Source organism: Neophocaena asiaeorientalis, unplaced genomic scaffold (genome assembly GCF_003031525.2).
Source record: "Neophocaena asiaeorientalis asiaeorientalis breed wild unplaced genomic scaffold, Neophocaena_asiaeorientalis_V1.1 scaffold30, whole genome shotgun sequence".
Classification (NCBI taxonomy): domain Eukaryota; kingdom Metazoa; phylum Chordata; class Mammalia; order Artiodactyla; family Phocoenidae; genus Neophocaena; species Neophocaena asiaeorientalis.
In genome coordinates, this window is record NW_020174923.1 from 4571588 (window position 1) to 4587028 (window position 15441).

At 44.3% G+C, this 15441-nt stretch overlaps 1 protein-coding gene across 1 annotated transcript in view; it reads left to right on the forward strand.

Moving 5' to 3' along the window:
• The window catches only part of SOX9 (SRY-box transcription factor 9), a 4382-nt gene extending 2027 nt beyond the window's left edge, over nucleotides 1-2355 (forward strand). Inside the window, exon 3 of the mRNA XM_024760875.1 lies at nucleotides 1-2355. This exon is cut by the window's left edge and continues 390 nt beyond it. Within this exon, the coding sequence (XP_024616643.1) occupies nucleotides 1-410 (410 nt within the window). The 3' untranslated portion in view covers nucleotides 411-2355.
• The last annotated feature ends 13086 nt before the right edge of the window (nucleotides 2356-15441 follow it).

Genomic DNA, 15441 nt, shown 5'->3' on the forward strand with positions numbered 1-15441 from the left:
AGCCGTCGGCGCAGGCGCACACGCTGACCACGCTGAGCAGCGAGCCGGGCCAGGCCCCGCGAACGCACATCAAGACGGAGCAGCTGAGTCCCAGCCACTACAGCGAGCAGCAGCAGCGCTCGCCGCAGCAGATCGCCTACAGCCCCTTCAGCCTCCCGCACTACAGCCCGTCCTACCCGCCCGTCACCCGCTCGCAGTACGACTACACTGACCACCAGAACTCCGGCTCCTACTACAGCCATGCGGCGGGCCAGGGCTCCGGCCTCTACTCCACCTTCACCTACATGAACCCGGCGCAGCGGCCCATGTACACCCCCATCGCCGACACCTCCGGGGTCCCTTCCATCCCGCAGACCCACAGCCCCCAGCACTGGGAACAGCCCGTCTACACACAGCTCACCAGACCTTGAGGAACGCTGAGAGAGCGACGATGGCCATGACGATCGTAAAAAGAACCCAAGAAATAACGCAACCAACCAGAATTTCCTTTGGACATTTTTTTTTTTTCCTTACCTTTAAAGACATGTACGCTGAAGGCAAGTCGAACTCAGATTACAAGACAGAAACATTGACTATCCAAACGCATTACCACCTTGTTGCGAATCAGTGGCCAGGCCACTCTTGGCTAGACGGACCAGCAGAACCGACGGGAAACTGGACTGGAAACCTTCAAAGCAAGCGTGGAGGGTGATGGAGATTCGTGTGACCAGTTGGCTCAGTCTCTCTGCCTGTTTGGACTTTGTAATTATTTTTTAGCGGTAATTAAAGAAAAAAGTCCTCTGTGAGGAATATTCTCTATTTTAAATATTTTTAGTATGTACTGTGTATGATTCATTACCATTTTGAGGGGATTTATACATATTTTTAGATAAAAAAAATTAAATGCTCTTATTTTTCCAACAGCTAAACTACTTAGTCGAACAGCGTGCCCTAGCTTTTCTTGCAACCAGAGTATTTTTGTACAGATTTGCTTTCTCTTACAGACAAACAGACAAAAAAAAAAGTGTGTGTGTTGTATTAACCTACAGAAGCCACAGATTTGTGTTACGTGATCAGTTTGGGGGGGTTAGCTTTGCTTAATTCCTCAGGCTTTCTGATTCAAGGAGGAGTTGCCTTAGAAAAATCAAGGCCTTATTTTGCAAATACGGAAGTAAACAATAGTCTAGAGACGATTTGGTAAGCATTTGGTAAGCTTTATCATATATATGTTTTTTAAACGAGAAACACCTTAAAGCCTTAAAACCATGCTGCTGGAAAATCCTTGTGCCCTCTTCTAGTGCATTTATCCTCCTGTGTTTGCTCGCTCACCGCAACCTTAAGAAAGAAGCAAAAAGCAAGCAAAGGAGACGAAATCTGTTTGGGGAATGTTTCAGCAGCCAATACTGTGCCCCAGCACACTGCCCCCTGGTTGCCTGCCCGGGCCCCATGTGGAACACAGATGCTAGAATCCTCTCACTTACACTGTCACCTGTGCCTCTCTGAAAACCAGCAGTTAACTTCAAGACATTCCATGTGCTAAAATTATTTATTTTGTAAGGAGAGGTTTTAATTAAAAACAACAAAAAAATCTTTTTTTTTTTTATTTTTTAAATTTACCTTCTTTAAAATAGGTTGTTGGAGCCGCGTCCTCAAAGGGTATGGTCATCTGTTGTTAAATTATGTCCTTAACTGTAACCAGTTTTTTTTATTTATCTCTTTAATCTTTTTTTTTATTAAAAACAAGTTTCTTTGGATTCCTTGTCCTAGATTTGTATAAATGCCTTTTTGTCTGTCCTTTTTTTTTTTTTCCTCTTTGTTGTTTTGTTGAAAACAAACTGGAAACTTGTTTCTCTTTTTGTACAAATGAGAGTTTGCAGATGTAGTGTATCACTGAGTCATTTGCAGTGTTTTCTGCCACAGATCTTTGGGCTGCCTAAACTGTGTGTGTGCGTGTGCGTGTGTGTGTGTGTGTGTGTGTTGTGACTCAATGTGTCAAAAGCGTGTGTCATCGATGTTCCCCTTCGTGTTCTCTTGGAGAGGGGGAGGAACGGGGAGGGGGGTCAGCCCACTGACAGACCTTAATTCTTAATTCTGTGGCTGGAGAGTGAGGATTGCTTTTTAAAAAAGACAGCAAACTTTTTTTTTATTTAAAAAAAGATATATTAACAGTTTTAGGAGTCAGTAGAGTAAAATCTTAAAGCACTCTTATAATATGGCATCTTTCCATTTCTGTATAAAAGCAGATCTTTTTTTAAAAAAAATATTCCTGTAACTTAAGAAACCTGGCATTTAAATCGTATTTTGTCTTTAGGTAAGGTTTGGTTTGTGTTTGTGTTTTGTTTGTTTTGCTTGTTTTCCCCCCCAAACCTTTTGTTTTCTCTGTGAAACTTACCTTTCCTTTTTCTCTTCCTTTCTTTTTTTTGTATATTATTGTTTACAATAAATATACATTGCATTAAAAAGACAATGGCCTGTGGACTTACTCATCTGGTTCTCCTGTTAAAAGGATGGTTTGAAGAATTGGGGCACCAAAGAGATCATGACATCTCGATCGTCGTGATGTTTTTTATGCGCACTTTTGGCAATCCTAAAACCTGCTCTGAAGAAGAGACTGTGTCCCCAAAACTCAAAGCAGAAAAACCTTGAAAAGTGCCACCCCATTAGGTCGCATAGAGAATTACATGTCCGTAGCTGCCATTCTGGCGAAGATGTTTGTTGTGGTTTTAACCCTCATGCTTCAGGGCAAAAGCTGCTCCCTTGAAGAAATCAGAGGGGGAATATTAGCCCTGAAATCAGTAGCTTGTCAGAAGACAGAATGCCAAAGGGGGTTAGAGCAAACCTTCTGTGATTATGAACACATAGCAAAGAAACGGGGTGTCCATTGAAAAGGCAAAGGAAGCCAAAGTAAAACTGTCTGAAGGAGACCAGGGGGAAATCTGTCCCATTAAGTCTCCTTTATCTGCAGGCACAATGACATGAGATTCCCTTCTTTTTCTGTTCCCTCCAGTTTAACTCATTCTCAGAAGATGCAAAGCCATCGTAGAAGTAGTAAGACCTAATCCTATTTTCCTTGGCCTCAGTTACATGGGAGTTTCCAGGATCAGAGAATCGTTCAGGTCATTTTTCATTAAACAGATGAAATCACTCCTTCCCTCCCACCCCCAACACTGAGACACCCCACCTCCCCCCGACACACACACACCCCAGATGATTGGGGAAGTGATTTTAAGGGGGTGAGTCTGCATTCTCAGCTCAGGCTGGTTTCACTACTGGGCCCACGTCTCTGACAGTCTTAACCAGCGTCCAAACTCGGTTATTACATCACATTGTCTGTTTTTGCTTATGGGATTCCTGGCTTGCGTCCCACGCGAGGATCATGGCAACCAGGAACATGGTAGTTATCAAATCGAGGCAACATTATACTCTCCTCCTTTGCAAATTCCTTCAACAAACACTGATTGAGGGCCTGTGACCTGCGGGGTGCTGTGCAAATCCCTCCCTGCCCCACCCCCCCTCACCCAGACGGCAGACTCTGTTCCTTGTTTGTGCCGTTGCATCCCTTCACTCAGGCCCAGAGTCTATCCTCCATGGGTACAAAATCTCTATTTTTCCCCCTTGCCAAAACTCACAGCATCCTTTTTAACAGACTCCGTGCTGTTCATTAGTTCTCGTACACCCTTATGTGCCCTAAGCCTGTTGTCAATTAAAATCAACACATTCCATCCCATAACGACCACCCCTTTCCCCAAACCTCTACCGTTTGTCAGATTGCTCTCTCTTCTCCTAGAAATGTGCTCTTTTCCTCAGTATGTAACCTTTGGCAGACTTTCTTAGAGGCAGAATGTTCTGCTGAGACATAAACTTGCTAGGTGACCTAGGGCAAGTCTCTTACTTTCCTGTTCCTCGGTTTCCCTTTTTGTTAAGAACGTTTATAATCCCTCCCTCATGAAACAGGGTTGTTTTTAGAGCAGTTTTTAGCAGGGAGCCGCCTGGGAATTGACTGCATCAGAATTGACCGGTCTCTACAGGATTCCTCCTACATTAGAACAAGAAGGAAAGGGCAGAAAGGGTTTCACAAGCTCCCCAGGTGGGTCTGATCCACAGGAAAACACAACAGACATTGGAGCGCAGAGCGTGCCTCTGAATCGGCTCACCCCCATCCGCCGGATCTGGTCAAAGCCCAAGATCACCAGATTATAAAATACGTTAGAGGAATTTTTATTCTAAATCCAGAAATGCAGAGCTTATCACCTTGACAACAAGATCTTGATTGGAAACAGCAGAGTCCTCCAGACCAGAAAAAGCTTGTATGCAGATCCAGGGTTATTTGTTTATTTGAACTCAAAATAAAAGCTCTCTCTCTCTTAACTATTTTCACAAAAGGGAATTTTTTAGCAAAATGGGATAAACAAAAGGGAATTGAAAAATCTCATTTACAATCAGTCTTTTGCACTATTATTAAAATGGAACGTATGGATTAGTTTGAGCTGTGTGTTTGACTTTCCCACCTCAACGCCGTCCCATCCCTCCCCTTCCCCTGATTTCCAAAATGAACATTTTTGAGGCACCACGGTGACACTTTTTAAATTAAATGAATTGATGAACCATTGCTATACCAGAGATGGATTTCCTATGGTGCTAAAGAAGTTTAAGCTTCAGGGCTCATTGCTTGCACAGGCTCCTTTGAAGGCCCTGTACTTAAACTTGTATTTTTAAAATTTATATTCTTTTCTTAAAGAGCTCACCCCTCCAAAAAAAAAAAAAAAAGCTTCAGGGCCCACAGAACCTAGGTCTGCCCCTGACTACAGCTGTTGGGCAGCAAACCATGACATCAGAGGCTGCAAACAAGCTGCTTTTCTTTGTTCTCAGCAGTGCCTAATACACAGTAGGTGATTAATAAATACCAACCTTTTATCATATCCACGGACCTGATGGCAATGTCACAGAACAGGTTATTGGGAACCTATACCATAGCATTCTACCTCTTGACCTTACACGATTTTCTTATCCCTCTGAGACTCAAATGATTCTCATATCTCGAATGATACTGTCTCGTGGGCATAATAGAGATTAAATGAAATAAAGCCCACAAGAAATGTTAATTACCTGTCCTCGCTCATTCTTTCACTTCCCTCTTCCTACTCATTTCTCTTTTTTCCTTTCTTACACCACCTTTCCCCTGTGTTTTCTTAGGATCTCCCATTGCTTCTTGCAGCTGAAAAAAAGTTTGCTGGGCCCTGACTGGGCTACTCTTTTTCCATCACTCACAGACTAGGCCTGACTCTGGATATCTGAAGAAGAATCATTTTTAGACCAATACAACATGGGACAGGCAATGTCATATGTGCATTTATTTAAAACAACCAGGCAAAATGTGAGGCAATATGAACATTCCCTTGTAGTTTACTGCTAGATACGTTTCTTGAAATTTCAGGACTTTATACTGAACTTAATCCAGTTACTGTAATTTCATGCTGCCATATTCCACTTTAGGAAGATGTATACTCCTCATTCTTCTCCTAAACATTTTTGGAACATCTCCTGTGGGTCAGGATTCAGCAGTGAACAAGACAGAGATAACCCATGCCCTCATGGGGTTTCCGTTTTGGAGTGAAGAAGACAGGCGAAAACAAATAGTACTCCTTGATATTTTCTTGTTCACGTGCTATGAAAAAAAATGCAACTCATTAGGGCCAGTTGGGAGGTTATTGTAGCCATCCAGGTGAAAGATGATGGTGGCCTGGTCTAGAATGGCGGAGGGTCAAGGTAGATGATGGATTTAGGAATAACTTTGGTGGGACCTTCATGAACTCGCTTTTTCTCTCCTGATCTCCCTCTGTTTTTCACTGACATGAAATTTACTCTGACCCAATTTACATAGAGGGGACCCACTCTATCTTAGCCATTCCCTCCTGCCCACCAAGAATAATCTTGTACTAGTCTCTCCACTTCTTGAAAAAATACAGATTCATGTATCTCACAATCTTCTTTTTCACCAGAGACATCAAGAGAAGGATCCAGTCCCTGGAATCCAAGAGGGTCTCTTGATCTCCAGAGACTTGGTTACTGCACCCCACAGGTTTATGGAATCAGAAATTTGGAAGGTGTGATGAGAAGTCTTTTAGTTTGGTTGGACCCTCATTGCAAAATTCCTTTATCAGCATCTCAGTTGTTGAATGACTCCTCAGTGTTTCCTAGAAGGCTTGCATTGATTGACAGTTCACTTCTCCTATCAGGGAGATTTTTGATGCTGGAAAATCTGATCTCTGCAGTTTCCATCCAATGGTCCAAGGTGACCCACCTCTACACCAACATGATATGAGTCTTGTCTTTCTTCCAAATGACAGACCTTCAACTATTTGTACAGTTTTCAAGTTTTCTTTTAGTGTTTTTTTTTTTTTTTACCGTGTTAGAATTTCCAGTACATTTTACATTATGATATGGTTCCCAAGCCCTTTCATATCTTGCCATTTTTCTTTGCGTGTACTTCACTTACCAAAATTTCTCTAAAGTTAGCATGGCCAGAATTATTTCCAGGACTCCAGATATGGTTTGACTAATATGGAATACGAGCAGATTCACCCCTTTTGTCATCGGAAATTGTGCGTCTATTAATTTAAATTTAAATTGTATTTGTTGTTGTAGCGGCCAAATCACCAGAAAGTCCTCACCAATCCTGTCGTTGTGCAACTGATTTTTTGAACTCGGTTACCAAGATTTACATCTACCTCTCTCTTGACGGGAGAGTGACATACACAGATTCAACGGAAGGAAAAAGAGGAAAAGGGACTGACATCACGGAGCACCTACTTTGCCAGGCACTGTGACATGTTTTATATACATGATCTCTTTTAATCCATTTAATAACCCTTAGAGACAGGTGTTATTATTACAGTTTTATTAAGTAGGAAACTGAGGTTCAGAGAGATTAAGCAATGAACCTAAGGTCACGTAACTAGTGAACATTATAGACAATTAGCATGGACTCCCCCACCCCACAGCCTGTCTCCCCTGCCCCCCAACCTAGTCCTGTTTTCAAAAGAGAATTTGAAATAGAGTTTTTAATGGAGAAAGGAGAATAAATTCTTTTGTTGTAGATTATGTCACAGGGAATATCTTTAAAGCAAAACCTGACCTACGACACACATCCCCACCGCCATAGTTCAAAACCTTCCAATGGCTACCTATTCACTTGGAATAAAATCCAAATTCCTTATCATAGGCTATCATGTCCTACTCCAGGGGTTTGCAAATTATAGCCCACAGACCAAATTCGGCCCACCTACTGTCGCAAATAATGGTTTATCAGAACATAGTCACACCCATTAACTTACACCCATACTATGAACGCGACTTTCATGCTATGATAGCAGAATTAAGTAGTTGCAACAGACGTCTTGGCCGGCATGGCTTAAAATATTCACTAGATGATCTTTACAGAAAAGCTTTGCTGACCCTTTTTCTACAGAGTCCAGCCCTTGCCTATTTCTGTGACCTCGTCTCTTACCATCCTCCTCCTTATTCCCTATGTTGCCACCCTTCTGCTTTCTTTCTCGTTCTCGAATCTGCCAAGTTCTTTGCCACTTAAGGACCTGTGCACTTGCTACTTCCTCAGCCTAAAAGCACCCTTTCATCAGAAGTTTTGGTTGTTTCCTCCCCATTTTTCAGATCTCACCTCAAACATCACCTCTGCCAAGAGACCTTACCTGACCGTCCCAGATCAAAGAGCCCACACTGCTATCGCCCCAGTCACTCACTCATTTTTCTGTATATTTTTGTAACACCATCACTTCCTGGAATGATCTTCGCCATTTACGTTCCTCTCCTCTGACTAAGGCTTTGAACTTTGCCTTGTAACCAACTTACCTCTAGTACCTAGAAAAGTGTCTGATGCATAACAGGGGCTCAGAGTTGTTTACTGATGAATTCATTAAGATTTCAAGTCGTTTTTATTGCCCAAGATTCTGAGGTAGGAATTGAGAATTAGGGGTTCAAAGGCCAAAAGTCATCAATTACTCTGTAATTAAATCATAAATTTAGTGAACATTGGATGAGCGTTCGCTACGTGCCAGATAGGATTTGGGGACTCCAAAAGGAATAAGAGAAGGAACTCACAAGGAAAAGGATGGAGGTAAAGTGATTAAACCAACAGTAGTGTTGAGTGCTAAGTCAGAGGCGTGCACAGAATTCTATACAAACACAGAAGCTGGAAGCCGAGGGAGCCTTCTGGAGGAGGAGGTCGACTAGCTGAGGGGAGACATTTCAGACACAGAGAGGGGACTTTCTGAAGCAAGAAAATGGAGGTCGGAAACAGATTTGCACTTGGGGACAGCTACAAGTTGGTTTGGTGTGACTAGGACTGGATGTGGGTAGGTAAATGGCGGAGAATTAGTTGAGAGATAAGCAAGGGTAGAGTCATCGGGAACTTTAGGAGGATTTTAACCAGGGTGGGCACAAGAGCAGTTGTGTGCTTTAAAAAGTTGGGGTGGCATCATTCCAGCCCAGACTTTTTTTTTTTTTTTTTTTTAGTAGTGATTATTCCCTTCCCCATGTAAAGAACCTTGACAAAATCTTCACTGAAAAGGAGAAGAGTGGTAATTTTCAGGCCTGTTTTTTTTTTTTGTTTGTTTGTTTTTGAGGTACGCGGGCTTCTCACCGTTGTGGCCTCTCCCGTTGCGGAGCACAGGCTCCGGACGCGCAGGCTCAGCGGCCATGGCTCACGGGCCCAGCCGCTCCGCGGAATGTGGGATCTTCCCGGACCGGGGCACGAACCCGCGTCCCCTGCATCGGCAGGCGGACTCTCAACCACTGTGCCACCAGGGAAGCCCCCAGCCCGACTTTTGACTTTGCTGTCAAAATCCAAGAAGAGGGAGACCACTTAGGAGTCTCTTGTTCAGTCTACTGGGGAAGAGTGAAAGCCTGAGCTGCGATCAAGGCAGTGGCACTAAAAATAGAGAGAGGATGACGGCTCTGAAGAGACTCAAGGGGTTGAGGTGGAAGGGTGTGAAAACTGGTGGGATGTAGACACAGAGGATGAAGTGCTCTGTGCTCTGTGCTCTGTGCTCTGTCTTCAGCGTCAAGGTGAGAGGTGGTGCCATTTAACCAACATTGGAATATAGGAACGTGCTCAGAGATGCTCAGTGGGCACTTGGACAGACATGCCAGCTATAATATTGAGCAAACACACCATGTGTATTGTGATCAACACGCAGCTGTATTTTTGCCTTTACTGTCTCTTTAGACTTTATTCCAGAGCTGGGATCTTCCCTTGGCCCTGAGTGATCCTTGAGGGTGGCACTGGGAATGCGAGCCATAAGAACGGGACTTTTCCCAACATTCTCAGAAAATCAAAAGTCCTCTGGTTATTTAGTGAAGCAATAAATAGTCTTGCTTAAGTCCTTGAAACGTCCCATCCCGGGAAATACCTCAACGGCTTAATATTAAACCTTCTCCCTCCTCAACTCGTGATTGTTTCAGGACGGAAAGCTGGATTGGGGAAGAGGGATGGCCCTACCCTTCTCTGCACATCCCGTCTGCTGTGTTCTGTCTGCCCAACAGATTCGAAGGGGATTGGACAGGTAGGGGAGACGAGGAAAGGGAAGGGAAGGGGACTTGTATCTGGATGGCATCACACTCTTGGGTCCTCGTAGACGGTTAAAGCTGGTATCCCTGGTGGGCCAGGCTCTTGATCAGAGCCGGTTCTTTTTCTCCTGGGGCACTTTTAGGATTCCTTATTCATGCAGTTGTCTTCACTCAGAAAGATACACTGCTATTCAAACTGGTAGTTTTCAACCCTTACCCCACTTCTGAGAATACCTCCGGCCTCGTCCAGCAGTGAGGTCTCCTTGCCCCTGCAGGAGACTCTGCTACACAGGACCTAAGGTGACCCCATGCTTTGCTCTCTCTCCCAGAGAACCACGTTAGGTAAGTGGAAACGCACCACTCAGCCAAGAGAAGTCAGCACCTCTCACATCTTACCCAAGTTACCTAGACTCTTGAGTCAGGCACCATTTCTCTGTGTTCCCCACCTATAAAAAGTCATTCCAAAGCTTTACGAGCAACCTCTTTAAAGGCCCATTTGCTAAACTTGGGGTTAGTGAATAACACCACCCCACCTCTCCATCGAAGACAAGATGAATATCCATTGCATGGCATCCACTCTCCAAAAATCAGCCTTCGCAGATTTTCTTCTCCCTTTCTGATCCACCCCTCCCTTATTTTCTAGAGGCAATTTTTTAAAAATTACCTACTATGAAACGCATAGCTCTTAAGTGTATAAGTCAATAATTTTTGATAAACGAATACCTCTGAACAGCGACCACCCCAATCCAATTATAGGACATAACCATCACCCCAGCAAGTTCTCTCATTCCCTCTTAATCCCCATCTCCCATAGACAACCACGGGTCTGATTTCTATCACCACACATTAGATTTGCCTGTTCTTGAACTTCATACAAATGGAATCATATAATATGTACCCATTTATATCTGGCTTCTTTTGCTCAACAAAATTTCTATGAAATTCATCAATGCTTTTACGTGCATTCAGTAGTTCATTCTTTCCTCTTGCTGAGTAGTATAAATATACAACTGAGTGTTTATCCATTTTCCTCGTGATGGACATTTGGATTTCTTTTTTTTCTTTTTTTTTTAGTTTGAACTCTTGTGACACACGCTAATATAAATGTCTCTTGGGAAAACACCTAGAAATGTTATTGCTGGGTCATAGAATAGATAAATGCTCAGCTTTGTAAGAAACTTCAAAACCATTTTCCAAAGTGCGTAAATCATCTTACACTCCCACAAGCAACTCAAAAGTAGTCCAGTTCCTCTTATATCAATACCAACATTTGTTGTCAGATTTTAAAAATTTGACACCTGTTTTTGCAAGCGTGAAATGGTATCTCATGCTTTTGATGTGCATTTCCAATGACCTCTCTTCCTCCAAGACCTGTGTAACTCCCTTGCACATTGTTTTGCATTACAGAATTCATATGACATCAGATCTGACGACCTCCTACTCTTTTGGAGCCCAGATGTTTATTTCCTCTCACTGGATGGGAAGGGTTTGAATATCCATTTTTCTTATGGCTTTTCATTTTTGCAGCTGCCTCGGCACTGTATGGATCCGGCTAGAGCCATACAGGGCATGCCAAGCTCTGTGAGGGAGCCGACTGTGCTGGCTTTCCAGGTCCATCTGGAGATTAATAGGGCTGGGAATCCAGGAGCATCTAATGGGGGGGCTCTTAGCTCCTTTACAGGCAGCTTGGGAGGGTGGAGGAGGTCAGGATAAGGGAGGGAAATGTGAAAACCCAAATAAACGTCTGAACTTCTAGGTGGTGCTTATTCAAATTACGCCCAATTCTCTGACCTGTGGGGAGCTAACCCACATCTATGCAGATAAGGGACCTTACAGAAAGATGGTGTTTGTGGGGCTTTCATACTTTATAGCTTAAAGCCCCTAGGAAGGGTGAGATTTGCTCCTATTCTGAGTGTCCCATGTCTCCGTAAATTCAGCAAACAAGAGTCACTTCTTTTCTAGGGTCCCCCAAAACAGAGATAGGGCAAGGAGTCTGGAGCCTCATTTTCCCTTAAGCCTGAGACCCCTGAATCCCAGAATGATCATGTCTTAGTCCCCATCTGCCCAGTCAACAGATCTGCTTCTCTCCAGAACCAATTTTGAAAGTCCCTGAAATTTCTGAAGCCGTCACTGAACATGAACACACATCTGACCTCTGAGTTGATTTCATCACCCAGCTGGCCCCTGTCTGAACCCCTGCCTCCATGGAGAATTCTTGAAATCCATCCTATTCTCCACCTGCAGCTGTTTCCTGGGATTTGAAAAAAAAAAATGATCCAGCATTTTTAAGTCTCCCCAGTGTCCCTGCTCCTTGATTTCCTATTCCCACCAAGACTCTTTCCACTCCAATTTTCAACTGTGTTATCTGGTCATTTTGATTCAATCATAGTGCGAGTGGTTAACTCTCTTTTTTTTTAATTTATTATTATTTTTTGGCTGCGTTGGGTCTTCTTTGCTGTGCGCGGGCTCTCTCTAGTTGCGGCGAGCGGGGGCTGCTCATTGCGGTGCCTTCTCTTATTGTGGAGCATGGACTCTCAGCACACGGGCTTCAGTAGTTGTGACATGCGGGCTCCGTAGCTGTGGCTCACGGCCTCTAGAGCACAGGCTCAGTAGTTGTGGCACACGGACTTAGTTGCTCTGCGGCATGTGGGATCTTCCTGGACCAGGGCTTGAACCCGGGTTCCCTGCATTGGCAAGCGGATTCCTAACCACTGCGCCACCAGGGAAGCCCCAGTTAACTCTTGAAACCAAGCCTGCACCTCATGCCAGACAGCAAAATTAAGATGGCAGGAAAGTAACTTGAGCCAACAGAGTATCCGAAATCAGCCATGAGCAGTAGCGGATCCATGAACATGAGGCCAAATGAAATTCAGCTGTCCAGCTAGAGGCCAGCACCCGTAGCTATTAATCAAAACAGTCCTCATGGGCACAAAGTATAGAAAGAACTGTCTTGCTCTGGTCTACCTAGCCACATTGCTCAAGAGGTCATAATGATCAAGACAGCAAATGTTTCTTTCTCATTTACCACCTGACAGGCTTAATGCTAGAAGCCAGTGGTACAGAGGGACCTCACACCTAGTAGGGAGAGATCCCCATTCAACAAGGATATTTAATAAATTATGGAGAGTTATGTTCCTGGATTAAATTTAGTCCAGGGAGTTCAGTGAAAAAAAAAAATAGAGCTTAGAGTCAGGAGTTCCCTAGTTTCTAAATGTCTTTGTCCGAATGCGTATTGCTTTTAAATACCAAATGAAAAATGAAAGATTCTTTAATCCATAAATAACTTGATTACCAGAAAAATAAAATCAATATCCTGGTTTGTAGAGCCATCTTCCATTTGATGGGTGTTTAGATTACCCTATGGGGCTACGTGGTCACACGTACCCTCCGTGTTATAATTTATTACAACTTTAGTGATTTAACGGAAACTCTAATTCCCGTTCATGACCGAAGGTGGAGTGGCAAATTCCTCGCCTTCCCAGAAGCTCTGTCTGGTCTCGTATGAGAGCTACACTCTTCTCCCACATTGCCACATTTTCCCCTCTTGATTTCTGCCCAGCCCAAAAGACCCTCTGGAGATACAGCCCAAAAGCTCTTGACAGGGAGCCAGTGATTATGACTAAGTGTCGTTTCTGCTTATTCAGTGTACCATCCTGGTCAATCGTGGACAAAAATGACATGGTGTGCCAACTTGCTGTCAACTTGATGTGCCAAGACACTGACAAAATACAGGTTTCAACAAAGTCGGGGGATTTATATGATGTGGAAGAAGGAACAGCCACCCTGCATAGTTAACTACCAGCCTCAGCGAGGGGACTTCTTTGCACATCTCCTCCTGATACATTAAAAGGTAATTCCATCTGTCTTGCAGTCTGGCTTGGAGAGTAAGGAGGGGAGGAAAGGCATAGGGTCGATGTGATGACCTGCGGGGTGGGCAACAGCTATGCTGAGGACATTATTTTGGGTGATACCCGCCCCGCCTGGGAGCAGAATCTTGACAGACTGCAAGCCCCTCAGGCGAGGACCCACCCCACAAGCTGCTGTGGTCCTGCCACAGCTGTTTCCGTTTTTTATGACGATTTTCTCCGCGTTTCATTTTTCCCGGCCAAAAAGAAGCTCAGGGGGGCCCATCTGTTTCTCTCTTGTGCTTTTCCCTGTTCCCAGAAGCAAAGCAGACGCAGGCACGTGTGCACACACACTCCACACCAGGCACCACAAACTCCTCTCAGGACAACAAAGAGCGGAACCACCAGTGAACACTCTCCACCCTGACGACACTCCAGGCACCTGTGATGAGAGGCGTCCCTGGGAGAGGAGGTGGTGTCCTCAGAAAACTTTAAAGGAAGAGTGTCTGTTGACAGCAGCCTTGGATGCAGGAGCAAACCTTCCCCTGAAAACAACCGCTTTTCTTCCTAGGAGAACTTGCAGATTTGTCTTGATTTTACTTTAACTTTTCTACTAAAAACAAAAACAGAAAAACAAACAAAAACGGGCCTAATGGTTTAAGCCCGCAGTGAAAATTCACTCAAATTCCAGAAAGCCTAAGAGAAATTATGCCATCAGGTTTAGGAAAAGTTAGAAACGAGTTGAAAGACCAACTTGCCCCTCAAGAGAGAAAGGAGTAGTGTCACCCCTGAAAAGGGCACTGAAAGAGCTGGGCAATGTCTCTAAGGCCCCAGGGACAAAGCTAGGGCTTTGAGGATGCCGTCACAGTGAAGTACCCAAACCGGACTTTTCATGACTCTTTTTCCTTCACTCTGTGGCAGGAGGATGTCTCCATGTGCTCCACCTAGAAGAGCTGTTGCCTCTCATGCCAAAGTTGGTAGAATTCCCTCCTTGCTTCTGCTGTCATCAGAGTTTTCTGGAACACTAACTTTCTTATGCTTCTGGATCGTTCAAGAACCTCCAGCACTGGATCCTAAGAACAATCTCAGCCAAGTAAACCTTTCGATTCTTTTAAGCCCTGCCCCTCCTCCTTCCCCGACGGATCCACCTCCGGTCATCTCTCTGGATAATCTGTCCTCCACCCCCATCACAGTGCTGGATCATTCATCCTTGTACATCGGGGTTTCTCAGCCTCAGCACTAACTATGGACGTTTTGGGGGTGCGGGGGAATGTCCCGTGTATTATAGGGTGTTTAGCAGCATCCCTGGCCTCTACCCACTCAGTTGCAGGAACATCACTCCCCAGCTGTGACAACACTTAATAGTCGCTAGATATTGCCAAATGTCCCCCGGGGCAGGGGAACAGTTGCCTTGGTCTAGAGCCATTGCTGCGGGTCTACGTTCTTGTGATTCTTGGTCTAGAGCATAATTCTACTACCTCCCCTCCTTATTTAAATCTTTGAAGACTTGAGTCATGTCCTCTGAAGACCTTGAGTGAGTCACTGCTGAGCTGGTGTATCCTATGCCTTTTCCATGCTACCTCGATAACACCCAGGTATTTACCTGCATTTTACGTTTGCTTTGTCATTGCTTCCCAACTGTTTTATGTGGGTTTGTTTATTTTTTACAGCAATGCTTTTCAAGCTTATAGATGACTAGAGTTGTGCCTTACATTTTTTCTTCTTGGAATCCCCTGTAGCGCTTAGCAATTAATATAGTGTTGCATTGATCACAGAGTACATGGCACATATTAAGCCCTCGATAAATATCGGTGAAAGGAAAGAAGGGAGGAAGGGATAAAGGAAAGAAAGAAGGAGGGAGGGAGGAAGGAAGGAAGGAAGGAAGGGGAGAGGGGAGGAGAAAAAATATTTAGTATCTTCTTGTAGAAGGAGAGAATGAATGGTATTTCTTTTTTTTTTTTTTTTTTTTGCGGTACACGGGCCTCTCACTGCCGTGGCCTCTCCCGTTGTGGAGCACAGGCTTCGGACGCGCAGG